Source organism: Malus sylvestris, chromosome 1, assembly GCF_916048215.2.
Source record: "Malus sylvestris chromosome 1, drMalSylv7.2, whole genome shotgun sequence".
Taxonomy (NCBI): Eukaryota; Viridiplantae; Streptophyta; class Magnoliopsida; order Rosales; family Rosaceae; genus Malus; species Malus sylvestris.
The window spans coordinates 15,711,728-15,739,314 of record NC_062260.1 but is presented as its reverse complement, the minus strand read 5'-3'; the positions used below and the strand labels follow the sequence as shown (position 1 = coordinate 15,739,314).

Sequence of the window (27,587 nt, the reverse complement as noted above, 5' to 3'; positions counted from 1 at the left end):
TTTCGATTGAGTTGCAACATAAAAAGTAGACGGTTTGAGTTTTTAAAGTTTGATGTCATTTAAACCCCACAACTAGTCTCATTTTTTTCAAAAATAGGGATGCCTTGTAAGTTGTCTGACTGACATATGCATACACAGTTCACACTTACTTTTACATCTCTCATGCCGGCCTCGAATCGAATGAAATGAAGAAAATAAATTATCAAAAGTTAATAATAGTGTGTGACTTATAAAAATAAATGTGTAATAGCATTATCCATATATATATATATGTGTGTGTGTGCGCGCGCGCACCCTTTATACGAAGGGTCAAAAAAATAGAGATTAGATGTGAGGGTCACTCCATATCGAACTTCAACGATCCGAACGTCTATTTTGTAAGTCTCGATTCATAGATCATCCTTGCAAAAATTCAATTCAATTCAATCTGAAACCATTTGCCTATTTAATTATCAAAATAAAATTTCATTGTTTCTTATATAACAAAGTATTTGTTAATTTCTTTGAACCTAATTAGATGTCTTAAACATTTCCAATTTGGCTAATATTTTATAAGGATAATCTATGAGGTGTAACTTGAAAAATGGACAATTCGGATCATTAAAATTCGATGTAGTGTGGACCCCACAACTAATTCTCATTTTTATATAAAAAAAATGAGAATCTGTTCCTTTAAAGATTTCTTATATATATACGAAAAGTTTTCCCCTTCTGAGATTTTATTTATTTTTATACCACTCCATTACATTACCACTTGACACAATCTCAATTATTGTTCTTGATTTGGAAATTTCTGAATAATTTTGTGCCCTAAACTCATATTTTATACTAGTGGTTTAAAAGGTTCCTTTCCAAGTAAATTGACAAATTTTGACTCCGAGTGCAAGGCATTCATTCCTTCTTTTGGAAAACAATCAAAAGCTCAGTCTCTAATTGGAATTGAATTCCAACAAATAATGTGAGTAAAGAAGATCAAGGGGAGGCATGAGGTAATGTTTGTACAACTAGTTGAGCCAACAACACCACATTCCCTTCCCTTTCCAAGTCTCTTACAAAAACCCACCGGGCTCGAAGGTCACACGAATTTGTAGGAAGCATTTCCTGCGGGCATCGATACAGCTGAGCTTCTATGGAAACAAATATTAATCATGTCATTCAATCTCATATTCTCCCAAGAGGAGACTCATCCGTGTGATCATCGACCAGCCATAGATCATAATCATGGAAGCGTTTTATCTTCTTCTCAAAACCCAAGATATAATTATTGTGAATTATGACATGCATCCCTTTAGTTTCTCGCACCCACGTCTTGTTCTTAAAGTATAATCCTCCAGTTGGGAATGCTGCCTGTGGCAGCAGGTAGAGATCCACCTGCAGAAAATTATAAACATAATCACTCAAAGGATCTAAATAATTTGTCAAGGTATATCAAGCACAACTTTCAAAGTGAACGTACTTTGTTAACAAGTTTGTCTAATGCCCAATTAAAAGCAGGTTGATCATTTGCTTTTTTTTCTCTGGACCATGGTTGATCTTTAAGTTCCTCGATCCACTTCTTCATAACTAGCTTTGCTCCACTGGTTGGACGTAGAAAAATCATACAGCTGCATATATAAGTGCGTCCTTTCTTTCCTGGAGGTGGCAGATCATGAGAGTGGTTCAGAGGTTTGACCTGGTCGCCAAAATAGAAGAATTATCGCTTGTAAACATAGCAAAAGTGCAGATATATCTGCAGCATTAGACTAGGCTGCAGACTCCAAATGAATAATACCAAGAACTGCTACCACTAGATCACCGTTATCTGATATATTTTAGTTTTTAGACATACAGCAGCGAGCAGGGTTTAACGACAAATTAAATAGAGATTTTGGCAGTCACTTTCTGTATTTAACTGGTGCCAAAAGATATCACCATATATCCACTCAATACCCAAAGCCTCACATCCACCGAAGAACACACAAAATTGAAAGTTTCCCTTATTGCGTAAGGAAAAATTAAGGAAAGTTTAAGGTTATGTTTTACTAATAATCAAGTTTGTGCTGAACACACCTCCCGGTGTCTGATGAACATGAAATTTAGGACAGCACATGCTTAGCATCTGTTCCTAATTTAGCACATCAAGTAGCTAAAAACCAAAACTAGGTGTACTTACTGGGGTCATGTCATCTGTGAAGTACACATCATGGTTTCCTTGGAAATAGGGAAACGGATCAGCCAACCACACCATATCAACATCATTGTACATAACATTGTATCCAAGCTCCAAAATCTGCAATAGGTGTCGCGGCCTTCGGGAAGTAAAGTTGAAGAATCCCTACACTAGGAAACCAATCAAAATCACTTTTGAAAGGCAATAAGTCAACAATTCAAGAAAACAAACAGTTATAATCATCATGTGCAGTTTCACAGAACAAACATAAACACCAAGAGAAGCAATCGAAACCAAAGGGCAAAAAAGCAGAATTGAGGGGGGAAACAATGTACTGGAGCAAAAACCTGATAAGTTCAATTTTTTAGAAGTTTAAGTAACGAGAACTTAGGCAGTTCGTGTTAAGTGGGGGCGGGAAGCAAACAGAACAATACATTAAAAAATTAACATTTCAATGATCAATGAAATTTGCATATCTAATTCTTCATTGTGCTAATGATGTGACAGGAAGAAACACTAGTATTCCACGCCATATATTGAAGGGAAATGATATTAGTGCATTAGTATTACTTCAATGTAATGATCAATGAAATTCGAACATCAAATTAAAACCCGAAAACAGAACCTCAACTGCACAAGCAAAACTTGAGCATCGCAACATTAGAACAAAATCAACTAGCAATTATTTCAATGAACCAACTTTAACAATCCCAACTATATGCTAAAACTCCAATGTAACTACAAATCAAGCCAAACCCAGATGCAAGAATCAGCAATTATACCTGAGAACCAAACTTATGGGCAGTCTGAGCATCCGGTGCAGGTGGAACCAGGACGGCGTGGCCAGGCCACCGCTCATTGACCTTATAAAGCGTGGCATAGTCTTCAGCAATCACAAGCACCTTGTCCTGGTGCTTCTGCCTTGTAATGCTGATCAACCAGTTGTTCAAAAAGGGCAAGTACGGCTGGCTCACGGCGCAAACAATCACCGTCCCGTTCCGGGCCACAAACTCCGCCGCCTGAGCCAACGTGTAGTCCCGCCACTTGGCGGTCGAGGGCCTGGTGGTGTCCGAGAAGAAGCTCTCCCGCATGCCCACCCAGGGGAAGAAGACGCCCATCACCACCAGGAGGGAGAGGAGGACCAGGAGGGTCGTGGGGCTGAAGATCGAGTAGGGTTTTTGGGAATTGGTGGAGGAGCGCGGGGAAATCGGGTACGGATCCGAAAGCGGGTTGTGGATTGGTCTTTGGTACAAGAAGGAGGACATTGTTGTAGAGAAATTTATGAGTTGGGGTTGATTGTAGAGTGAGATTTTGAGATGGGGTTTTCGGAAATTGCTGAAATTCGATGGGGAAAGTGTGAAAATTGGATTTTGTTTATGCAGAAGCTTCTGGTTTTGGATGTAAAGATGCAAACTTTGGATGGATTTTGCAGTTTGGAATTGAAAATTGAGTTAGATTGTTGAAATTATCGAAATTTAATCAGGATGTGAAAAGTAAGAAGGATGGTGGCGCTGATCGAGTGATCGGAGTCTCTCAGTCGGAGTGTGGTGGTTAAAAACGAGCAGATCAAAGCTTTGAGCCTCTGAGGAGGAGTTTGCTTCGGTGTTGTTTTGGATTTAGAGGTGCCGATCTGTTCTCGGTGTTCGAATCTGATTCATCAAACGACAAACGACAAGTCGTTTGCTTAATGTCACCCAGCCTGGTGGGGTAAGTCGTTTGCTTAATGACACCCAGCCTGGTGGGGAAAGGAAGAAGTTTCACGAGTGGGTTTGTGAATGATGGGAAATTTTCTAGTACATGTGATTAATCAAGTCATCCGTATGACACATTTCACGAAAATATAGATCCCAACTGTTACTGAACATTTTAGCTTACGTTCTTCGTGTAACACGCTTCACAAAACTATGATCAAAGTATAAAATATCGATGATATCGAAAATATCAATAATAAAAAAACATGAAAATTTCGATAGAAATATCGGGATATTATCGATATTGATAAAAATTGAATAAAAACAACGGAAATTGTAAGAAAAACTTTGAAATTTTTATTGAAACTTTGCATGATGTTTATTTAGTCAATTATCTATTAGTTTATCACAAAAAATTTGAAGGAAATGCATTGCATGATAAATATAACTGATTTAAGTTGATTATATAGCGAGCTGGCAAACATTTTGAGTGTAGAAAATATATAGTAATTAATGAAAGAAGTTTAAACACACCATAATCATTTATATATAATGAATTAATACAATATTTTACACTTTATACATTGTATGGTTAGATACATCAGTGACTTAGCAAAGTCTAAAATATCGATGATATCGAAAATATCGATAGTCCAAAAAATATCGGTAGTAAAAAAATACGGAAATTTCGATGAAAATATTAAGATATTATGAATATTTTAGACCATGAGTATGACCAACCAACAAAGTAGAAAAACCGGTCAATCAAACACATCTTTAGACGTAGTCTAGCCTAAAAGCGGATAATTCAGTAAGATACCAGAAACCAATGAGATAATTATGAGGTGCAGCATTCTACAACTAGACAGTTCCCCAACCACTTCATTACAGGGACTTCTGTGCACAATTTGCTCGTTATTAAGCAGCCCGGGGAAAAAAGAAACAAGAATTTTGATTTCAAGCAATTGATAAACTAACGGCCAAGGGGATTTACAGGCAAATTGACCCACACAATGTGGGTGTCAGCATCTTTAACTTGTTTGTTTTAATGAGGTCTCACGAGACGGATCCAGCCTGCAGCTTATTCGATTTCTGTTTGGCAAAGAACGCTGATAGCACACTTTTGCTGCGAACAGGGACACGCACTGTGTCCCGTCTTGGGTTCTCAAATGACCTGTACGCCGTCATTGGTTTCGAACCATCTACTGCTTCCTGCAAGGAAAATAACTTCTCATCAGCTTTCAAATTTTCCATCTTCTGTAATACGGAGATCAGAACTTGGAGGACATGATCACTCTACCCTGTGTCCAGCACCCAATGTTTGCTTAACCCCGCCAGAAGTAGGTAATCCACTTGGTTGCTGAAGCTGAGTTGCCAAGGATGTAGAGGCACTCCCTTCTTCATTTTCTGCATTCAAATTAGTCGAAGCATAAAGAACTATCATTTCTCTATTAAAACTTATCTATTCACGGCTAGGTGATGTGATGACGTAACTTTCCAATTCAACATACCTACAAGCTGGAAAACACCAGCAGTGTTAACGGAAATTTTTGTGTCTCCAATGCTGCACAAAGGTAAATATCCCAAAACATTTAAGCTTTCTTAGAAGTATCAGGCCCAATAGATAACCAACAAAAACAAGTTTGTACCAAGCACAGCGAAACCATATGCAAGATTCTTGTTTCTCATAGGAATTACCTAGTCTGAGCCTGTGGAGTCCCCTTCAAGGTTGAGTTCGTTTCTGAAGCTAAATGCCAAGAAAGAGTTTTTGATGCAGCAGCGCCTAAATGTTACACATTGTTGAAACGCCAAACTCATTACTTGTGCACAATAAGAACTTGTACAATCAAATGCCATAAACTAGAAAAGCTTAATCGCCCAATGAAAAGTGGACTCATAAGTCATAAGCAAGCATCCAACGGAACGTGACATACTTGAAAACTGAAGATGTGCTCTTGCTTGATAAGGATGTTGCCTAGTGTCAGTCTGTACATGTGGACTAAAATGTACCTTCTTATTCATGGAATCTAGCAAGGAGAGAAATGGAAATAGATGTAAAAAATCTCATCACAAACAGGGCAACTCTAACAAGAAGTTGACAATATTGTGTCTTACTTGGTAAAATGTAGTGCTTGTGATGTCTCGGAATGAAGGCCAACAACTGATGCTGCCTCGACCCTTCTTTATCCATGTATGTTTGACATGTAAGAAGTTTCTACATTGAGAAATGAAGTTTGTTAGGATAACCTCTATCTATTTGATACGCTCTCTATTCCAGCGTACAGAAATTTGAAACCTCACCTGATTTAGGCAAGTAACTTTCAGATCCATGGTTGAGACGTCTGAGGTTTGCTGATCAAGAAGGTCAGTTAACTTGTAAGCCACAGTGCCAAGGTGATCAACGGCATTAACAAGGGCCCGTACAGCATAATCTTTCAGGTTATCCAGTACCCTGATGCATAAATTTAAAATCAATGCCAGCAAGCAATGGAGCATAGAATTCCAGGTAAAACCGAGAATCAAACAAGCAATGATAAAAGCATCCAGATATGCATGACATGCTGGAGTATCACATCATCCCCCTTCTCAGACACTTGCACAGGCAAGTTTTACCAACATTTCTCCAACCCAGTAAAACAAAGATCCTTACATTTGCTTCTGTTCGCTATGAAGATAGGACTTTTCGCAATATTCCGCTGCAGAATAAAGCTGAGGCCTTAAGTTCTTGAGTTCCTGAGATAGACATAGCAAACAGACTATGAGGATCCAACCATTACAAAAATGCCCCTATTTTTTCTCTTCAAACCGCAAAACCGTATAATTACAAACAAACGTTCTTAACACAAACCCTCTGAAGTTGGAACAAGAAAAGGCTTTGCGCTACATCCATTGGTTTACATAAAACCAGTACAGCTACATATTGCCCAATTCAGAGAATTTAAATAGCATTACCAATGCAACAGTAGCTACCATAAAGAACTCAACTTCCTTAACAAATGCTTGGCATTAACAGCTCAAAATTCATTGCTAATCATTATTCTCGGAAACATAAACACCCAACAGATTTTTAACTTTCAAGCTAAATCATCCGAAACCCCACAAATTCGATCAATTCATAAAATGCAACAAGCCAATCAATTTGAAACGAAATCAACTTCAGATCCAGTCCCAAGATCGAACCTGCAGGGCCTTGACGAAGCTCTTGCTGCGCTCCATGGAGACCTCGTCGAATGTCATCGCCGGGTTGCCCGGGTTGCCCGGTCGGTGCTGCTCCAGCTCCATTTCTAACCGAACCAACGATCAAAATTACTGGAAATTGCAGGAAGACGACGCAATTAAATATGTAATTACAGCTGCGGTTAGTTTGGGGGGGGGGTTAGGTTTTGGTAGGAGTGTGAGGGAGAGAGAGAGAGAGTGTGGTTGAAGCAACGCCGAGAGGTGGTGGGTGTTTTTCTAAATTATTGGATTAATTTAATTTTAAATTTAATTTGGAGTTAAAAGGAAGGGAAAATGACAGCGTATTTATTGCTGAGGCGAGAGAGAGTTAGTGCGCTCATGTAACGGAAAATGGCAGTTGGAAGGATGCTGGCTCGAAAATTTAATTAACGGCAAGAGATTTGTCGTTTTCTGAGGTGGGTTTGTACGCTGTTAGCAGCATATGATTCGTTTCTTTTCTTTTCCTTTTTAATTTTTCAAGTTTAGTGAAACTAAAAGTAATTTGACAATAAACTATTTCGGTATTGGTTTGGTTTCACAAAAAACGCTTTCAGATTTTCAAAAATCCATACAAAAGATAATTGCTGGTTTTTTAAACGACGATGTCAATATTTTTTGGCAGTATGGCTTGTCAGTCACCGACAAATTCATTAAGTGCTCGACTAAATAGCTCACTGATAGGTTTTTTTGACAAAATTTATCTGAACTTTTACACTAGTACTCCTTGTGATATTTTTCTGAATCCGTCATGAAAGCTGTATTGTCAGGCAGAATCTTGAAGTTGACAAAACCTTAAACTCATTAGGATTATGCAATGATGAAGCAATGACGGTTTGCAGTGGGCAATATGTATTATGTAGCAATGATTTGAATTGGGATCCTAGGCAAAACTACAGGCAATTGGCGGATCAACATTATGCAATTCTCCCTTACAATTTTTGTTTCATGATTCTTTATCATAACTTACTACGGAAGATAACTAGTAGGAGTGGGCTCCGAAAATCAAAAACGAAAAAAAACGAGCAGAATACCAAACCGAAACTGAAAATAAAACGATTGAAACCCAAACTAAACAATATTGGTTCGGTTTTGGTTTGGTGGTTCAAAAATTGAACCCAATGAGATGTAAATTACTATTTTTTCAATTTATTTTCTAAGTTGAATTGCAACCATTAGCCTAATTTTAACCCAATACTAGGTAAATAGACTTTAGGACCAAATATGTTGAAAGCCTTATTTCTTAGATATTTTTTAGGCTGTTAATTAAGATTTGCGATGATAACTTAGTGAGTACTTTTTTTTTTTTAACAAATGTTATTATTCATACTACAGAGCAAATAATTAACTTGCAGTTAACGTATTATATTATAACATGTAAATTTCTTAGTTATACCAGGTGGCCGTGATTCAACATACTTTGTAACCGCGGTGAAGTCCCGGCAGAAGAATAAAAACCGCGGGAAGTCCCAACGGGAAGGCGTCGCACGTGTGTGCCCAACAACCAATCACATACTTTAGTTATTTTAATTAACCGATAATTCCAATTTATCCAAAACAAAACATAATATTATCCAAACAGATTTTCCTTTCCCTCTCCAGCCAATAAAATCCCCAAACCAAATATTACAAATTTTCTCGAGAAAATGGCTTTTTCTTGCCTTTTCTGAGCCCCAAATTCTCCGACTGAAAATCTGAAATCTCCCAATGGTACTTCTCATTCCTTCGCCGGAAATATCCAGAGTTTTCTGCAACCCTAATCCCAATCTCAAAAACTTTAAAATCTCCACAAACATTGATAAATTTGGGTTTGGTTCTAGGGTTAGGGTTTCGTCCAAGGTTAGGGATTGTACGGTTAGGGTTTCGGAATTCGACCAAAATGTGAGGCTGTACGGACAGTTTTCGGCTCCTGTGAAGCGAGGAGGTTCGAAGCCGAGCAAAGAAGAGGAAGAGAAGCAGGATTACTATGTGAATATGGGGTATGCGATTCGGACTCTGAGGGAGGAATTTCCTCAGCTGTTTTACAGAGAACTCAGCTTCGACATTTACAGGTTTGGTCTTTGTTCTTCTCTGTGTTTTCAATGTTTTGCAATTACTCTTTGTTTGGTTGCTGAGAAATGTAGGGAGATTGAAAGAAAGTTGATGAATTTTATGTTGTTTGTTATATTGGTTTAGATTGAAATTGAGAACTTTGTCAATTGATCAATTTAAAATGTTTGATTTCGTTATTTTTCGTACCTTCAGTTTGGTTGCCAAGAAAGTTCAAAAAAAAGAAAAGAACAATTAGTTCGTGGGGAGTTTGAGTAAACCAAAAATTTAAATGCTTTCGGTACTTTGGGACCTCGGAGTATGAATATAAGAAATCTTTGCTACAAATTTGCAATTGTGAACTCGGAATTCGTTGTCATTTCTTTTACCTAGTCATTATGTTACCCCCAATTGAGGGTCAAGTCTAACTGAAGATTTGAACATGATACTATCTGTTCATCATTATAGTTCCATAACATCAGTTCTGTTTCGATTGACTGTGTATATTGATATTTGCTTTCATCTGCTCATTAGAGCTTTAGTTTGGGATCATTAGTTGACTCTAAATTTATATCAGTCTGTATGCTTTGAACTTGCAATTTTGGCCCGTATGACTGACAAATTTGGTCCTGAACGGAGCTCATGTACGCCCTAGTTAATAACTTTTATAGGGTTTGGCTATAAGACTTTCAATAGATAAGGGAGTGCCTTCATGATGAAGCCTCCAGGGTGAGGTATATGCAAACTGAAACAAGATTGTTGGAATATTGGGTTATGTGTTGTCGTATGCTTGAGATTGCCAGTACTTTTTGAGGGTTTGCAAATGTAGAGTGTTCTGTTGAAAAATGTGCATGTGTAGTCCTCATAAAAGCTTCTGTACATTACATTTGGTTTTGTTGGAATATTGGGTTATGCGTTGTCCTCACAAAAGCTTCTTTACATTACATTTGGCTTTGTTTAAAAAGATGCTAATGATTGTTCTGTATTCTGCATAGGGATGATATCACTTTCAAAGATCCAATGAATACCTTTATGGGCATTGAGAATTATAAGTCTATATATTGGGCACTGCGTTTCCATGGTCAAATATTTTTCAAGGCCTTGTGGGTTGATGTCATTAGTGTATGGCAGCCCATGGACAATGTAATCATGGTTCGCTGGACCATCCATGGCATTCCACGAGTCCCTTGGGATAGTCGTGGTCGATTTGATGGAACCTCTGAGTACAAACTTGACAAGCAAGGGAAGATCTTTGAGCATCGGGTTGATAACATTGCTCTCAATTCTCCACCTCCAAAGTTTCAAGTGCTGACCGTAGTGGATATAATGCAATCTCTCGGATGCCCCTCAACCCCAAGGCCAACATATTTCAAAATTTCATCTTCTTTGTCTTCAAAGAGAACTTGATGATGCTTTAAGATGTCCCAAAATTTTGGCGTATGCCGTGATATGGCCTATACTTGAGTACATATTGAGCTAGGGCTTGGCAACTACTTAATGGTAAAAAGTTGGTTCGGATTGCAAAGGTGTTGCCCTAGTCGACACCGGCACTGCCAGACTTTGGTTGATGAACTAGCACTTCCGAATAGATTGTACTAATCTGCTTAAAAACTACTCGTTCTGAGTGAAAGTAGTATATTGTACAACCCTTGTATATTCTGTATAGTATGAGATGATTGTGGATTCCGTAGAATTTCTGTCATTGTAATATCATATCGTAGAAAAAACTGAGCACCAGTGAAAAACTGGCATGAGCAAATGACACTGTTTTGGAATATATATGACCAAAAGTAGTTGTTTCAAGAAGGGGTCATTTGTGGAGATGTTCTAGTTTGAGAGGCACTTCGGTGTGACTTACCGCCACGTGGTGTTACAATTCTTTTTATGTTATAACATGTTGGCTACTCATATTGTAACACGTTGATTAATTCGGTGTAGGTAAACAAAAGATATAACTCATTCCTTACAAATCTATTTCGTACAAGTAAACATGTTATACTATAACACAAGCTACTCATATTATAACAGGTCGATTGGTAATACTAACGTGGTAGTACAATGATCACACTCAAACTATTTTGCCTAGTTATTACACTAGTTTCGAATCATTATTAGTTCTTTCTCTAACCACCATATGATACTTAGATGTGCCATTAATGTTGATAAAGTTGGGGTATGGTTTGTGAAAATGAATTCACTAAGGGTGAGTATACGAGTCTTTGCATCCGTGGCCAATGTAAAATTATTCGGTTTTTACTTTTAATATTAGAAACGGTCTGATTTACACCCGACTCGTGTAAAACCATGTCCAAGACTGAGTCCATATTTCTTATGTGCGGGTAACCTAGCCCAGACCGTTTAAGGGTTGTTTTATCACTTATTATTTTATTAGCGGTCGACAATGAAGTCCACGATCCATAATTTCATACCTAATCTAACACTAACAAGTAAAATATCAATCAAATTTATGAAGTTTTGATTTTCTTTAGAAGATTTGTTGGTATTGTCTTTGTTAGACATAATTCTAGTGGTATGATTCTCGCTTAGGGTGCGAGAGGTCCCGAGTTCAATTCTCGGAATGCCCCTCTTCTCAAGCAAATGTTTATCAATGTGATTAGTGCGTACGCACCTCAAGTAGGGTTGGATACGAGTTCGAAGGAGAAATTTTGGGAAGATCTTGGAGACTTGGTGCAAGGAATTGCTCAGACGGAGAAGTTATTTATAGGAGGAGATTTAAATGGACACGTGGGCAGGGAGACAGGCAACTATGGAGGTTTTCATGGTAGTCATGGTTTTGGGGAGAGAAACGAGGATGGGGAAGCTATCTTGGATTTTGCAATGGCATATGATCTCTTCTTAGCCAACACCTTCTTTAAGAAGAGAGAAGAACATGTGATCACCTACAAGAGTGGGTCGTCAAAAACACAAATAGATTTTCTTCTAATGAGGAAAGGGGATCGTATAACTTGTAAGGATTGCAAAGTTATACCAGGAGAGAGCGTGGCTAATCAACATCGCTTGTTGGTGATGGATGTACATATCAAAAGAGTAAGACAAAAGAACAAGACTTGGAAGTGCCCAAGGACTAGATGGTGGAATCTAAAAGAAGAAAAACAAGCCATTTTCAAAGAGAAGGTAATCACCCAATGTGTGTGGGATAGAGAGGGGGAAGCTAGCCAAATGTGGGATTCCATGGCTAGTTGTATCCGAAAAGTAGCAAAAGAGGTATTAGGAGAGTCCAAGGGCTTTGCCCCACACCAAAAGGAATCTTGGTGGTGGAATGAGGAGGTACAAACAAAGGTGAAGGCTAAGAAGGAATGTTGTAAAGCCTTATACAAGGAGAGGACCGATGAAAATGGTGAAAGGTATAGAAAAGCGAAGCAAGAGGCGAAGAAAGCTGTCAGAGAAGCTAAGTTAGCGGCTTACGACGATATGTATAAACGACTAGATACCAAAGAAGGAGAGTTGGATATCTATAAACTATCTAGAGCAAGGGAAAAGAAGACAAGGGACCTAAACCAAGTGAGGTGCATCAAGGATGAGGATGGAAAGGTTCTTGCTACAGAGAACGCGGTTAAAGACAGATGAAGAGGTTATTTTCATAATCTTTTCAATGAAGGACATGAAATGAGTGCTTCTTTAGGGGAGTTGAGTAACTCAGAAGAGTGTAGAAACTACTCTTTTTATCGTCGAATCCGGAAGGAAGAAGTGGTTGTAGCTTTGAAGAAGATGAAGCATAAAAAAGCAATAGGCCCAGACGATATACCAATCGAAGTGTGGAAACTTTTGGGAGAGACAGGTATAACATGGCTCACTGACCTTTTCAATAGGATTTTGAAAACGAAGAAGATGCCAAATGAGTGGCGAACGAGCACTTTGGTGCCTATCTACAAGAATAAGGGCGACGTACAAAATTGCATGAACTATAGGGGTATTAAGCTAATGAGTCATACAATGAAGCTCTGGGAGAGAGTCATTGAGCATAGATTGAGGCAAGAGACACGGGTTTCGGACAACCAATTCGGGTTCATGCCAGGGCGCTCAACCATGGAGGCAATCTATCTCTTACGAAGATTGATGGAAAGATATAGAGATGGGAAAAAGGATTTACACATGGTCTTTATAGATTTGGAAAAAGCGTATGATAGGGTCCCAAGAGACATTCTTTGGAGGATTTTAGAGAAGAAAGGAGTACGAGTAGCATATATCCAAGCTATAAAGGATATGTATGAAGGAGCAAAGACTGCCGTAAGAACTCATGAAGGACAAACCGAAAGCTTTCCCATAACTGTAGGATTACATCAAGGCTCATCCTTAAGTCCTTACCTTTTTGCGTTGGTAATGGATGAGTTAACAGGACATATTCAAGATGATATTCCTTGGTGTATGCTTTTCGCAGACGATATAGTGTTGATAGATGAAACTCAGGAAGGGGTAAATGCAAAGCTTAACCTTTGGAGAGAAGTGTTGGAATCTAAAGGTCTTCGCCTAAGCCGATCAAAGACAGAATATATGGAGTGCAAGTTCAGTGCAAATGGAGGCCAAAACGAGTTAGGGGTGAGGATCGGAGATCAAGAAATACCAAAGAGCGACCGTTTTCGTTACCTAGGATCTATCTTGCAAAAGAACGGAGAATTAGATGGAGATCTCAACCATAGAATACAAGCTGGATGGATGAAGTGGAAGAGTGCATCCGGCGTGTTGTGTGACCGCCGTATGCCACTGAAGCTCAAGGGAAAATTTTATAGGACGGCAATAAGGCCGGCGATGCTGTATGGCACAGAATGTTGGGCGGTGAAACATCAACACGTACACAAAATGGGTGTAGCGGAGATGAGGATGCTTCGTTGGATGTGTGGGCACACGAGAAAGGATAAGATTAGGAATGAGGATATCCGGGGTAAAGTAGGAGTAGCCGAAATTGAAGGAAAGATGAGAGAAATCGGTTACGGTGGTTTGGACATGTGCAAAGAAGGCCTACTGACGCTCCGATTAGAAGATGCGACTATGGGACAGAGGTTCAGGGCCGAAGGGGTAGAGGAAGACCTAGGAAAACTTTGGAAGAGACTCTAAGAAAAGACTTAGAGTACTTGGATCTAACGAAGGACATGACACAGGATCGAGCACAATGGCGTTCTAAGATTCATATAGCCGATCCCACTCAGTGACTTGGATTTTCCAAGTCTCCAACCGAGAAGTTTTCCTCACTCGGGAAATTAAGGGAACACTACCCCAACCTACATGCTCCACTCAGAAAGCTTCAACTTACAAGCTTCAACAAAAGAAAATTCAAAGAACTTAGCGAAGAAGGCTTTGGTGTATTTAACACAATACGTTGAAATGAAGGAAAGCTTATTTATTGATATCCCCGATAAGCTACAAATATGTACATATACATGAGTCAAAATAAACACACAAGAGGGAGCCTTCACAAAGGTTGCTTAGGAGAAGTCTCAGCAGTCGGTAGAGCCCCAGAAAGAGAAGGCACCGGAGGGGGATCATTTGGAGCCTCAGTACTGGACAGAACCCTAGAAGGAGGAGGCATCAGAGGTTGATCATTTGGAGCTTCATTACGCGGTACAGCCCCAGAAGACGAAGGCAATAAATGCCTTTGGAACAAACCCACAAATCTCTGATGATCAAGTAAAACCTGACCATCAGTTTCCTTAATCTGGTCAAGCTTCCTCTTCATGTTTGTAGCATAGTCATGTGCGAGCCGGTGCAACTGTTTATTCTCATGCTTGAGCCCCCTAATCTCCTGTTTGAGACTCATCACTTCAGCCGCCAATGATTCAACTTGGCGGGTTCGAGCAAATAGGCGTTGGGCATATTAGACACAGAACCTGCACACTGAACACTGAGAGCCAGCGAATCCTTAACAGCTAACTCATCAGACCGTTTGGAAAGTAGTCTGTTATCTTTGGGAGTGAGAAGGTTCCTGGCCACCACCGCAGCGGTCATATCATTCTTCATCACGGAATCCCCAACGGTAAGAGGACCAGTAGGGGAGACGAAGGATGGGCGCCATATGTTGTCTGGAGAAGGCGGGGCTGCCTCTTCAACAAGGTTCAAGTCAAAACGACGGTCGGAGGGGCCAGACATTTTCAAAGGTGTTGAAGAGAGAAGAGGTCGGACAAATCAAGATCTTAGAAGTGCAAGAATGAAGCTTCTACTGGTGGAGATTCAAGTGTGCTTTGGAACTTAATGCCAGCCCCTATAAAAATCTGCACTCGACGGAGCTTCAGAAATCGAAGAGGCGCCTGCTCAGAAATCGAAGAGGCGTTTGCTTTCTCAAAAGCTGGGCTGCTTAGAGATCACGAGGGTTGATCTCAGAAATCGAAGAGGCGTTTGCTTTCTCAAAAGTTGGGCTACTCAAAGACCACGAAGGCCGATCTCAGAAATCGAAGAGGCGCTCGCTTTCTCAAAAGCTGGGCTACCCAGAGACCACGAGGGCCGATCTCAGAAATCGAAGAGGCACCTACTTTTTCAGCCTTGTCAGCACCTGTCACACGCACACTCAGCTTTGCGGAAATTATAGGCATTCTGTCAAAGACTTCTGGGGAAGTAGAAAACACATGAATCTTACTGTTCAATCACCCACTTCCCACACGCAACAATAGCTCATGGGTACCACAGATAACTTTGCCAAAGTTCTCTGCCAAAGTTGAGCACGTGAAGCTTGCAGCTCTCACTACATCGCTCTGACCAAGAAGGGTAAAAGAATAGCAATTTTAACACTCCCAACAAGATTGCTTGCTCCAAAATCGAAGAGGCACCGCCCTCCGAATCTCGAGAGCCAGACTCCCAACATGATTACTTTCTCAAAAATCGAAGAGACACTGCTCCTCGAATCTCGAGAGCCAAACCCCCAGCATGATTACTTTCTCAAAAATCGATGAGGCATCGTTCTCCGAATCAATCGAAGAGGCGCTCGCTTTCTCAAAAGCTGGGCTGCTCAGAGACCACGAGGGCCGATCTCAGAAATCGAAGAGGCACCTACTTTTCTAGCCTTGTCAGCACCTGTCACACGCACACTCAGCTTTGCAGAAATTATGGGCATTCTGTCGAAGACTTCTGGTGAAGTAGAAAGCACATGAATCTTACTGTTCAATCACCCACTTCCCACACGCAACAATAGCTCATGGGTACCACAGATAACTTTGCCAAAGTTCTCTGCCAAAGTTGAGCACGTGAAGCTTGCAGCCCCCACTACATTGCTCTGACCAAGAAAGGTAAAAGAATAGCAAAGAAACAGCACTAACAAAGTTTAGACACATAAATTTTGAAGGTCTAGCTACCATATTATTACCCACAAGGGTAAAGGAACAGTACCACTGCTGGATAATTGAAAAGTCCCTGTGTGTCAACCTCTGTGCTTCGTGGCAAGGTAGACTAGCAAACATGCCCAACCTTTACTCACATTCGAGAAAACACTCCCAACAAGATTGCTTGCTCCAAAATCGAAGAGGCACCGTCCTCCGAATCTCGAGAGCCAGACTCCCAACATGACTACTTTCTCAAAATCGAAGAGAGGGTAAAGGAACAGTACCATTGCTGGATAATTGGAAAGTCCCTGTGTGTCAACCTTTGTGCTTCGTGGCAAGGTAGACTAGCAAACATGCCCAACCTTTACTCACATTCGAGACAACACTCCCAACAAGATTGCTTGCTCCAAAATCGAAGAGGCACCGCCCTCTGAATCTCGAGAGCCAGACTCCCAACATGATTACTTCCTCAAAAATCGAAGAGACACTGCTCTCCGAATCTCGAGAGTCAGACCCCCAGCATGATTGCTTTCTCAAAAATCGAAGAGGCATCGTTCTCCGAATCTCGAGAGCCAGATACCACAGACCACTTTTTCAAAGTGCTCTGACATAGTTAAAACATGTGAAACTGGCAGCTCCCACTACCGTGCTATGACCAAGCAGGGTAAAGGAATAGCATTACTACTTGTTGTTAGGGAGACTCCTATATATGTCGACCTCCATCCCCAACGGACAGGCAGACCTGCAAAAATGCTCAACCCTTCATCATATCTGAGAGGGCACTCCCAACGAAGCCTTTCGAATATTCAGCTTTCTTTCCCCCCGATAATACCTCTGCAAACAAGCTATACTAGAGCAAGAATATCTCATATCATCAGGGTTAAAAGCAAGAGTATCCCATATCATGCTTTTTCCCTGTCTTTTCTTTTGGCCTTGTTTTTACCTGCAAGACAAGGAGAAAGAGAGCAATCAGTCAGCACTTGGAATCAAGCTTCCAGCCAGGAACTGACTGCCTGGAACCCCTTACCTGATTACTTACCTGGCATTGCTCTCGAGTACTCATCTTCAACATCTTATGTTTCCAGGGAAGATTCCGCATCTGCTTGAGGAACAGATAGGGCAAGTGCGAAGGATACAAGGAAGCATGTGGAGACAAGCGTAACAGCACACGTGCCGATACATCCATTACTCTGTCAAAAGCAAAAGTATCCCATATCAGCAGGGTGGAACGTACTCTAGATTTGATGGACTTGTTTTGACCCTCAAATTCTTCAGTCGGCCTTATACTCTGGAGGAAACCAGAAAACCCTCCAGCTCAGTTCAAGAATAAGCCTGTGGAAAGTTACTTCTTCAAAAGCAAAAGTATCTCATATCATCTCTTCTCATTTTTCTTCTCTTTATCCTTCATGCTGCTGCAAGATGGGGAGAAAGTGAACAATCAGTCGGAGCTCTGATTGCTTACCTTGTCTGTCACCTCTTTCAGCAGACCCCCTAGCTCGGCGACTTGGGGGACTCCTACTACATGGTTTGTATCGCGCTTGACCAAGCCTGAAACTACAAGTAAGCTTCAAGTGAAATTGATACATTACCTTGTGCATCTCCACCAGTTAAAGATACCACCCCTGGATGGAGGAAGAGTACTTCCAGAGAAGATGCCACATCTACCTATGAGACGGATAAGGCAAGTCAAGACGACACCACACTCCGATACTTAGAAGTTTCGTGATTACGAGATCATTCTCCCACAATATTTCCTAATGTCATTTGTACTAAATCATTCACTTGTACTCACTAAAGGAGAGCTTGAACCTATGTACTTGTGTAAACCCTTCACAATTAATGAGAACTCTTCTATTCCGTGGACGTAGCCAATCTGGGTGAACCACGTACATCTTGTGTTTGCTTTCCTATCTCTATCCATTTATATACTTATCCACACTAATGATCGGAGCAATCTAGCGAAGATCACAAAAAGCGACCGTTTTCGCTACCTAGGATCTATCTTGCAAGAGAACGGAGAATTAGATGGAGATCTCAACCATAGAATACGAGCTGGATGGAAAGAGTGCATCCGGCGTGTTGTGTGACCGTCGTAGGCCACTGAAGCTCAAGGGAAAATTTTATAGGACGACAATAAGGCCAGCGATGTTGTATGGCACAGAATGTTGGGTGGTGAAGCATCAACACGTACACAAAATGGGTGTAGCGGAGATGAGGATGCTTCGTGGGATGTGTGGGCACACGAGAAAGGATAAGATTGGGAATGAGGATATCCGAGGTAAAGTAGGAGTAGCCGAAATTGTAGGAAAGATGAGAGAAAATCGGCTCCGGTGATTTGGACATGTGCAAAGAAGGCCGACTGTCGCTCCGGTTCGAAGATGTGACTACGGGACAGAGGTTCAGGGCCGAAGGGGTAGAGGAAGACCTAGGAAAACTTTGGAAGAGACTCTAAGAAAAGACTTAGAGTACTTGGATCTAACGGAGGACATGACACAAAACCGAGCGCAATGGCGTTCTAGGATTCATATAGCCGACCCCACTTAGTGGGAAAAGGCTTTGTTGTTGTTGTTGTCTTGTTATACAACATACAATTGAAAACAAATTTGTTATACCCGTAAGAACTGGATCATTTAAAACGAATCCAAATGAGCCAATTCTACTTACAAAAATACATAACTGCAGACCAATTCGGACTAATTTATTGAAAACAAAGTCGAGTTTGAATCCACCAAAGTGGACCGTCGAGGTAAGCATAGCATCTCACATCTTGCCCAATGGAATTTGAATTTTTTTGTGTGGTGGCTATGTTGACATACAGGCTTATAAATAAATATCTGACCTTAATTTCACCGTGCAAACCACCCACCAACCCCATCGACAAATATTTTTGGTGGGATATATGAGTAGTTGCAAGCCCTAAAACGAAAACCACCACATCCAAATGCGTAAAATCCACGTTTGTAGTTATCCACAAAAATATGAGAGCGAGTGAGTGCATATAAATTGGTACGGTTGGAAATGTTACTATATTCTGCAAGAAAACCACACGAAGTTTCCAATATTTTTATCAAGTTAACTATATAACGATTTTTTTTCAAATACTTGTTTGCTTAAACGTCCACGCATTCAGTACACATGCATGTCCAAAATAAACGAAACAACGTGGAAAAGGTCAAAAAATGAAGACGCAGTCCTTAACAATAGTAATTTTATGATGAAACTACCAAAAATGTACGTCCTATTTTTTGTAACAAATAATTACTCTGTTTTCAAATAATATACTTTTGACAAATATGGATAAAATTAATTTTAGCTTATCCGACATATCCTTGCGGGTGGTTAATCGTATATTCAGTATTAGGGTTTGACTCTCGCTTCTATTTTATCATTAGAGAAATTTGGTGCCCATAAGAAAACTGAATGAACTAATTAAGTGCCTCTTAATTTTGGAAATTTTTTGTTAAACACAATTTTGCATGAGTTAAGGATTACGAGTCTATGATTGATGACTGCTTATATTTTTATTTTGTCAAGAATATGAGACTCACACTAAAGTTAATACCAATCATTTCATTAGCGGTAAGTAATCCATGTGTAACAAAATTCTGAAGAAAAAAAAAAACAAGTGATTATTTGTACACCTAATTTTTATCTTTAGATATTTTATTTTTTGTTGGCACACGTAATTAAATTTACAAATTTTTCTGGACACCCATGTAATTTAAAATATTCCTAAATTATCCGTATCTAAAAAACAGCGAAAAAAATGGTACAAGCATCCCTCCCTCCCAAAACCAAATGGTTTGATTTTATTTTGATTCAAGTTTCAAAACTATACAGAACCGAACCGCAAAAAAAAAAATCAAATTTCACTCAAACCTACACCGAATCAAAGCGTGCCACCCATATTTAAGTATATTCTTGGCAGAGTAACTTATATTCGCATCTCTATAACCCTATAGAAGGAAATAAAAAACAAAAATAAATATCTACATCTATATATATATATATATATATTTTTTTTTTTTTTTTTTTTTTTGGAAGTGATATCTATATAGATATTTTTCCATTGAAAAGGATTCTTAAAGTTGCTTTGCTTTACAGCCACAGGTGCTCCCCTCCACAAACAGAGGCGTGGTGCGCTTCTAAGCAAAGCCATCGGTTGTCTTTTCACGCCACGCGTGTGCATGTGAGCCGCGAGCCCGATGCGTACATTTCCAAATTGATAATCATATAAAATTCAGTAGTTTAAAAAAAAAATCATATAAATTTCAGTATATGATTTGGTGGTATTTATTTTTATTTATAAATAAGAAGTTTTATGTTTAAATTTCGCATATGTCAAGTTCGATACTAAATTAGATTACTCATTGTATGACTTAGTCAAACTCATTATCTTCTTAATATAAGATATGTCATTGTACTAAAAAAAAAACTCTAAAATTAATGTAAAGAAATAAATAAACATGACTTGAAGACAGCCACTAGTCCTAAGATTCTGTATATTGCATGACTTTTAGCATAAATTTCATTTTCTTAGTCTTTGTCACAAAGAAAAAATAGATTTAAAAAATTAGAAAAAGTAAGTCGGTAACTACTAGTATCCTATTAAGTTTTACAGGTGGGCGCGGATTGGCTTGGCATAAAAAATATAATCAAACCAGCATTCAATGATTTGGTTTAGTTCGGTTTGATCAATATCACTATTGAAACATAACAAAACCAAGTTATTGTAATTGGTTTAGTTCGGTTTGGCTCGGTCGTTTTAAGCCTAATCCCCACGCATTGATAAAAAAATGTACAACATTTCAAGACATGTAGAAAATTACATGTCACACATTCCAGTCTGATTAAAAGATTAAGTTTTCTAAACATAAAAATTTCATCAAGTTAACTAATACTAAGTTTCAATCATATAAAATCTCATGTTAACATACAATTTATTTGTTACAATCTCAAATAAGCCTAAAACACAAACAAATCTTGTAATTAGTATTAGTCATTACAACTTATAATATGTAAACACTTACTGTACAATGTACATGTATAATTAGACATCCAAATAACCTATAGTATGTTGAAATGTAGTCACTTAGTACTACGGTCTAGTGATATTCCTCTTCACTTATAAGTGAGCGGTCTTAGGTTTGATTCTCGCACAAAGGTGAATTTGAACCACATTATTGCTAGTCCATTGTGAGACTTATCCCAATCTCTCATCCCTTAATGGAGATAATATCGTTTGTTAAAAAAAAAAAGTATGTTGAAATGTAAAATAAATAAAATGATAATTAAAAGATATATAGTCAATTTAATTTGATTTTGATCGGTTTCAGAAGTATCAAAATCGAACCAAACCAACATAAAATCGGTGTGGTTTGATTTTTAAATTGTTTTACCTTTTATTAGTGAATTTCTATCATTTGATTTTATTTAATTCAATTGGTCCGACGGATACAAATTAAGAAAATGTATTTGAAGTAAAAAAAAATACGTGGATAGCATCTTGGAATAATAACACTATTTTGTACCGCTAGAGCCTGGAATCACGTGACTGTCACCTGCTTTAGGTTTTTATAAATGCGGTGTTACGTATTGAGTTGGTTTTAAAAAGTGGACGCTGGACCGCGTGCCTCGCTGCAAACAACAAAACTCATCCTCTCAACTTCCCCTGTTTCCATATAAATCTGATTCCAAATATGATTTTTGTTAGAAATAAGAAAGAGAATCACATTGCAACCCAAAAACAAATCCAAAGAAAACCCAGAGAAATTGAGAGATAAGAAAGAAATAGTTTGAAAACAGATCCAAAAAACCCAAATCAAATCTGAGATTATCCCAACGTCCTACTGGGTTCGTTTTTTTTGTTCCAAAGAAAAAAACTGACCCATGAACACAGGGATTTTCTCGGTTTGATTGGTGTGTGGAAAGAAAAAATTGTTTACTGTTCATCTTTTTTTTTTGGGTGAAATTGTTGTTGGGATTTTATTGTTGTTCAAAAATGGAGGTGGAGAAGAAGTATATTTCTGTAGAGGAGTTGAAGAAACACAACAAGCCTGGAGATTTATGGATCTCTATCCAGGGCAAGGTCTACAATGTCTCCGATTGGACGAAAGATCACCCCGGCGGCGATACCATTCTGTACAATCTGGGTGGCCTGGATGTTACAGACGCGTTCATCGCTTACCATCCCCGCACTGCATGGCAGTACCTCAAGAAATTCTCCACCGGAATTTATCTCAAAGATTTCGAGGTCTCCGAAGTGTCGAAAGATTACAGAAGAATGGCAACGGAGTTTTCGAAGGCGGGTTTGTTCGAGAAGAAGGGGCACGGCGCTCTGTGCTCGATCACCATCATTTCAATCATGTTCTGCCTCTCCGTGTACGGAGTTTTGAAGTCCGACAGCGTTTTGGTGCATTTGATGAGCGGGATGCTTCTGGGGATGTTGTGGATAGAGGGAGCTTACGTCGGACATGATTGCGGGCATTACCAGGTAATGCCAAGCCAACTGTGCAACAACATTGCCCAGATTGTTGCCGGTAATTGCCTTACGGGAATCAGCATCGCCTGGTGGAAGTGGACTCATAATGCCCACCACATTGCCTGCAACAGCCTCGATTACGACCCGGATCTCCAGCACATTCCGGTTTTCGCCGTCTCCACTAAGTTTTTCAATTCGATCACCTCGATTTTTTACGGGAGAGTTTTGACATTTGATCCTCTGGCTAGGTTTTTGGTCAGCTACCAGCACTTTACATATTATCCGGTTATGATGGTGGGGAGGGTTAATTTGTTCATCCAGACATTCTTGCTCTTGTGTTCGAGGCGGGATGTCCCAAACAGAGGATTGAACATCATGGGAATCCTAGTTTTCTGGACATGGTTTCCTCTCCTCGTTTCGTGTTTGCCCAACTGGAGTGAGAGGGTTATGTTTGTGCTGGCAGCATTTGCAGTGACATCCCTCCAGCACATCCAATTCACATTGAATCATTTCTCCGGCGACACCTATCTCGGTGCCCCCAATGGCAATGACTGGTTCGAGAAGCAAGCCGCGGGGACTGTCGATATCTCCTGCTCAACTAAGATGGATTGGTTCTTCGGCGGGCTGCAGTTCCAGCTCGAACATCATTTGTTTCCGCGAATGCCTCGCGGACAACTGAGGAAGATTGCTCCTACTGTGAAGGAGTTGTGCAAGAAGCACAATTTGCCATACAGGAGCTTGTCCTTCTGGGAGGCCAATAAGGCCACACTCAGGACTCTAAGGACTGCCGCCGTCCAGGCTAGAGACCTGTCGAATCCAGTCCCGAAGAACTTGGTCTGGGAAGCTTTGAACACTCATGGCTGAGACCTCTTGGAGAGCATGTCAATCTATATATATATATATCTATATACTGCCCCACACCACACACATCGGTTTGTTTACATTTTGCCCTTTTTTTTTACAAGTTTGGGGCATCTATCTAGGACGAAGAAGCAGATGTGTTTTGTCGATTGTGGATTTGGTATCACTTTTCATTTGGCATTTCTCTTCTGCATTATATGATTTCGGTATGTTTTGTCTCTGAACTTGCAGTAGAAAAGGGGATTTAACTGTCCATTTTCTGAGTTTTTATTTGGTACAAAATTATAGAAGTGTATCTCTCTGAGACTCTGCCCGTTTGTTTTGGTTGGGCCTTTTGTAAGACTTGCAGATCAAAGTTTGATGAAAGGCAATTTCTTTACAAGTTATTTATGTGTTTTCTTGTTCATTCCGTTCTTTCACTAGTTTAGAAATTTTCTGTGCCTGACGGCTTTTACCGATAATAATGTTTGATAACACGCCAAAACAGTATTCATTCCACATGATATAGACACTTATCGATGCGATATTGGAGCCATTCATCTCTGTAGGGTGTGTATTCAAGGGCAAAGGAATGCCATTATAACCCTTTGTTCTGGGGACTGACGAGAGTAATTAGTATTTAAAGTAACACCTCCCTTTGAGAGAGATTTTCAGACTTTTCAATGTTACAGTACACTGTCGCTGTGACATCTCAAATTCAAAGTCTTTAATGAATCAAAGAAAAGTGGTTGCGATTTGTACCACCAAAGATTTTATTCATTCTCTAGGCCACAATTTATGCAGGCAATCTTGCTTTCATGCTCTGTGGTAGAGAAACTTTCTTGAGCGAAAGACAAACCAACCAAAAGTGGACTTTTAGGCTTTTAGCTACTATAAAAAGCTACGTTTTGAAGCATCTCAAAACATTAAAGATTGAAAAAAATGATATTTGATGGCTTATGTGGTAAACTAATATTGAAAACTTTGAGTTTTAACGAAAATGACAAAATAAATGGTAAAATGAATAGTACTATGATTGACTTTTTAGTGTAAAAATGTGGTTTTTCTTTGAAATGAACAATACTAGAAGCTTTTCGTTAAAGTTCCTTTTAAAATTTTGTACAATTTTTTACTCCACCAGATTTGTTAAATAACAAATTCAGTATATAATTTGTTTCATCTCTTTGTGGAGTCCAATTATTGAGACAACAAATCAAATACTTGAAACACAAAATAACATTTATTATATATTTCATCACATCTACTAAAATTAAATGAATTTGAACGCAACTGTCAAATTTGATAGTAAAAGGCTTTGCCTTCAATTCACTCAGTGCCATGTAGAAAATTGAAGGCTCGGTTGAAGACAATTTGCTGCCATTTTTTACTATTGTATGTCCATGTAACAGTTTTAACATCTTCAAAGCTCTGCAAATCCCTTGATTCGTTTAATCAGTTTATTAAGAAGTTTGATAAAAAAAAAAAGGTTTATTATGAAGAAAATAGATTTTCGTTTTATAAAAAAATGGAGAAGCTAATGAACAAGAAGCACTTGTGGTGTAGTGGTTGTCACATCCTAGCTTGGGCCCCCACCACTGACACACCCCGATCCGGAGAATCAAGGCGTGCTGGCCGTCACGTGAGCGTGACGTAGCCAAAAGTGCGACACGGAAGCAAGATATAACAGAAATATGAAGGAATTTAAACCAATCACTAACAGAACAACCTACTAGCATAAAAAGGGGAGTTAATAAGTAAAACACACAAGTTCAGAGCATAGGTCTAAGTGCAGTCAAGTAGGACAATAATTAAAGTACAACACCCGCAGGTGAGTCCTACATGAAGAGCGTCTGTCAGAATGCCGAAAAAGACCTCGAGAGCCACCAACTGCTAACTAGAACCTGGAGGGGCACAAAACAAAGATGAGTGGGTCAGTAAAACTAAAGATTTTCCAAAACATTTCATTTAAAACATTTCTAACCCCTCACCGTAAAACCTGTATACTTTCCCAAAAAATAGTATATAGACATATATATACACATATCATCAAAACTCAGCTCACCATCTATCAAGATAACATCTCAGAAAGAATGTGTCATGCCATGCCAAAATATAATCAGAATGCATCAATATCAATCAGGTGAAATAATAAATCAACCGGAGACCCTACAATGGTCATGTACGGCTGATTCTATAGCTCAACATCCCACTCAGCCGGAGTCACCACAGTGACCTATACGACCCAACTCTGCACGTCACTCGGAACTACATATGGTAGTCTGTACGATGAAAGGTGTATAAATACGCTCTAGTGCTTCTCTCATCAATCATCGGCGCGCATAACTAAGGTCACCCACTAGTCGGAATCACATCTAGTGATCTATACGACTAGCATGTCGGAACTCTCACATGGTCTGTACGACATCCACCTACTTGGATCCAAGACGAGCGTGCGGTGTGGTGAATAATAATATAAGCACTAACACCTAGGGTGCAGGTTATGAGCTTTCAATGCAATTCACATAAAATAACTCATCTGAATAATATAAAAACTCACATGTGCGTCCATCGCGTCAATTCACATATATATGCGTCAATTATCAATTCAAATATCTCAATAATTGCATGCATGGCAATTTAAATCATATTTTCATATAAACGCATTTTCTGGGAAAAACAGTAGTATATAGGTAATACGAAAACAAAACTGCCCATTCACTGGTAAGTCGATGGGTCGTAACCCCCGTGACGTCCCTGGATGCGCTCGTCCTCGGGATAGGTGTCACCTATATGCGAAACAACTATAAAAACGTTAATTTAAACACATAACCAACAATTCGAAATAACTTCTCATACGATGCTCAATTTGGGTATATAAATATACCACATCGACCTACTCGACGTCACGGATGTCGAGAAATTTTTAGAAAAATTTTTGGAAGCCGCACGCGCCCCCACGCGCCGGGACAGGCACGGGGACATGCGCCCCCACGCGCATCACCCCTAACCTCAGCTCGCCGGACTGAACTTTCCGGTGGCTGGAAAACTGGGAAATTTCGATTGCCTTGTTCTCCTTCGTTTCTCAACCATTTTCTTCGTATTTTATATCAATTTGAAGCCCCAAGCATGTAGTTTCACAATATACTACTTTAAGGCTCTAAAAACAGCTAAATCTCACCGGAAAATTCCAAGCAAAACCGGCCAAAATCGAACCTAGTGATCTCGATGTCCAAAACCTTCAAACGAAGTACTCTGAGCTTCCTTGGGACCTCACTAAGTTCACTATAAGCTTAGAATTCCCTAAAACACAACATTTCATGTGTGCATGAACAGTGACACAAATTGGGGGGTTCGGGTTTCACGTGATAACGAAGGTTCCACGTCCTAAAACTAGCACCAATCAACTCAGAACATCACAAGGATGAAGAATCTTACCTTGTTTGCTTTGATCCACTGAGTTTTGGGGAGTTTTGGCGAGGTCCGTACGTATGGGTGCGAGAGAGTGAGAGAATCGTGAGGGAGGAGAGAGAGTGATACGGGAAGAGGGAGAGGACAAGGGGGTGTGAGGTGGTCCAACATCTAATCCTCACCATCCATATCACCTAATTCCCTAACCACAATTTTATAAAACCAAAATTTTAATCCAAAACTTAGAAAATTAATCCAAATAACGTCACACACACATACCTTAATACCCGCTAAGGTTAAATCCGACATTTCATGTCCCCAATAATATGAAATCCCGGAACGGGCTGTGACAATCTCCCCTCCTTATAGAATTTCGTCCCCGAAATTCCCACAACCAAATAAACCGCTTAGTACCCATAGAATAATCTTGGGTACATCTCTCTCATTCGATCTTCTGTCTCCTAGGTAGCTTCTTCTACAGAATGGTTCCTCCACAACACCTTCACCAAACT

At 39.6% G+C, this 27,587-nt stretch overlaps 4 protein-coding genes across 4 annotated transcripts; 2 read left to right on the top strand and 2 right to left on the bottom strand.

The window, feature by feature from the left end:
- Window positions 1–868: 868 nt before the first annotated feature.
- On the bottom strand, window positions 869–3,832 carry LOC126629940 (UDP-D-xylose:L-fucose alpha-1,3-D-xylosyltransferase MGP4). The gene is made up of 4 exons (XM_050300116.1): window positions 2,932–3,832; window positions 2,153–2,314; window positions 1,457–1,672; window positions 869–1,371 (listed from the first exon to the last, which is right to left on the bottom strand). The coding sequence occupies exons 1-4, from the start codon at window positions 3,412–3,414 to the stop codon at window positions 1,162–1,164; spliced, it is 1,071 nt and encodes a 356-aa protein (XP_050156073.1). The 5' UTR covers window positions 3,415–3,832; the 3' UTR covers window positions 869–1,161.
- An 825-nt stretch (window positions 3,833–4,657) lies between these two features.
- On the bottom strand, window positions 4,658–7,328 carry LOC126632205 (protein ABIL1-like). The gene is made up of 9 exons (XM_050302854.1): window positions 7,021–7,328; window positions 6,491–6,573; window positions 6,142–6,292; window positions 5,956–6,055; window positions 5,775–5,867; window positions 5,539–5,623; window positions 5,352–5,404; window positions 5,141–5,247; window positions 4,658–5,052 (listed from the first exon to the last, which is right to left on the bottom strand). Exons 1-9 carry the CDS (start codon window positions 7,120–7,122, stop codon window positions 4,897–4,899), a joined length of 930 nt encoding a protein of 309 aa, XP_050158811.1. The 5' UTR covers window positions 7,123–7,328; the 3' UTR covers window positions 4,658–4,896.
- Window positions 7,329–8,642: 1,314 nt separating this feature from the next.
- On the top strand, window positions 8,643–10,887 carry LOC126629643 (uncharacterized). The gene is made up of 2 exons (XM_050299740.1): window positions 8,643–9,104; window positions 10,077–10,887. Exons 1-2 carry the CDS (start codon window positions 8,761–8,763, stop codon window positions 10,486–10,488), a joined length of 756 nt encoding a protein of 251 aa, XP_050155697.1. The 5' UTR covers window positions 8,643–8,760; the 3' UTR covers window positions 10,489–10,887.
- Window positions 10,888–21,945: 11,058 nt separating this feature from the next.
- On the top strand, window positions 21,946–24,074 carry LOC126630962 (delta(8)-fatty-acid desaturase 2-like). Its single transcript, XM_050301132.1, has one exon. It carries the CDS (start codon window positions 22,348–22,350, stop codon window positions 23,689–23,691), a length of 1,344 nt encoding a protein of 447 aa, XP_050157089.1. The 5' UTR covers window positions 21,946–22,347; the 3' UTR covers window positions 23,692–24,074.
- The last annotated feature ends 3,513 nt before the right edge of the window (window positions 24,075–27,587 follow it).

What these genes read in the sequence shown, in the direction of transcription:
- LOC126632205 (XM_050302854.1), bottom strand. Translation starts at nt 7,122, where the DNA reads ATGGAGCTGGAGCAGCACCGACCGGGCAACCCGGGCAACCCGGCGATG. An exon ending in CATAGCGAACAGAAGCAAAT is followed by an intron (nt 6,293 to 6,490) that starts GTAAGGATCTTT and finishes TTTATGCATCAG; the next exon opens with GGTACTGGATAACCTGAAAG. An exon ending in CAAGCACTACATTTTACCAA is followed by an intron (nt 5,868 to 5,955) that starts GTAAGACACAAT and finishes TCTCCTTGCTAG; the next exon opens with ATTCCATGAATAAGAAGGTA.
- LOC126630962 (XM_050301132.1), top strand. Translation starts at nt 22,348, where the DNA reads ATGGAGGTGGAGAAGAAGTATATTTCTGTAGAGGAGTTGAAGAAACAC.
- LOC126629643 (XM_050299740.1), top strand. Translation starts at nt 8,761, where the DNA reads ATGGTACTTCTCATTCCTTCGCCGGAAATATCCAGAGTTTTCTGCAAC. An exon ending in CTCAGCTTCGACATTTACAG is followed by an intron (nt 9,105 to 10,076) that starts GTTTGGTCTTTG and finishes TATTCTGCATAG; the next exon opens with GGATGATATCACTTTCAAAG.
- LOC126629940 (XM_050300116.1), bottom strand. Translation starts at nt 3,414, where the DNA reads ATGTCCTCCTTCTTGTACCAAAGACCAATCCACAACCCGCTTTCGGAT. An exon ending in TCACAGATGACATGACCCCA is followed by an intron (nt 1,673 to 2,152) that starts GTAAGTACACCT and finishes TTTGGCGACCAG; the next exon opens with GTCAAACCTCTGAACCACTC. An exon ending in TAGACAAACTTGTTAACAAA is followed by an intron (nt 1,372 to 1,456) that starts GTACGTTCACTT and finishes AATTTTCTGCAG; the next exon opens with GTGGATCTCTACCTGCTGCC.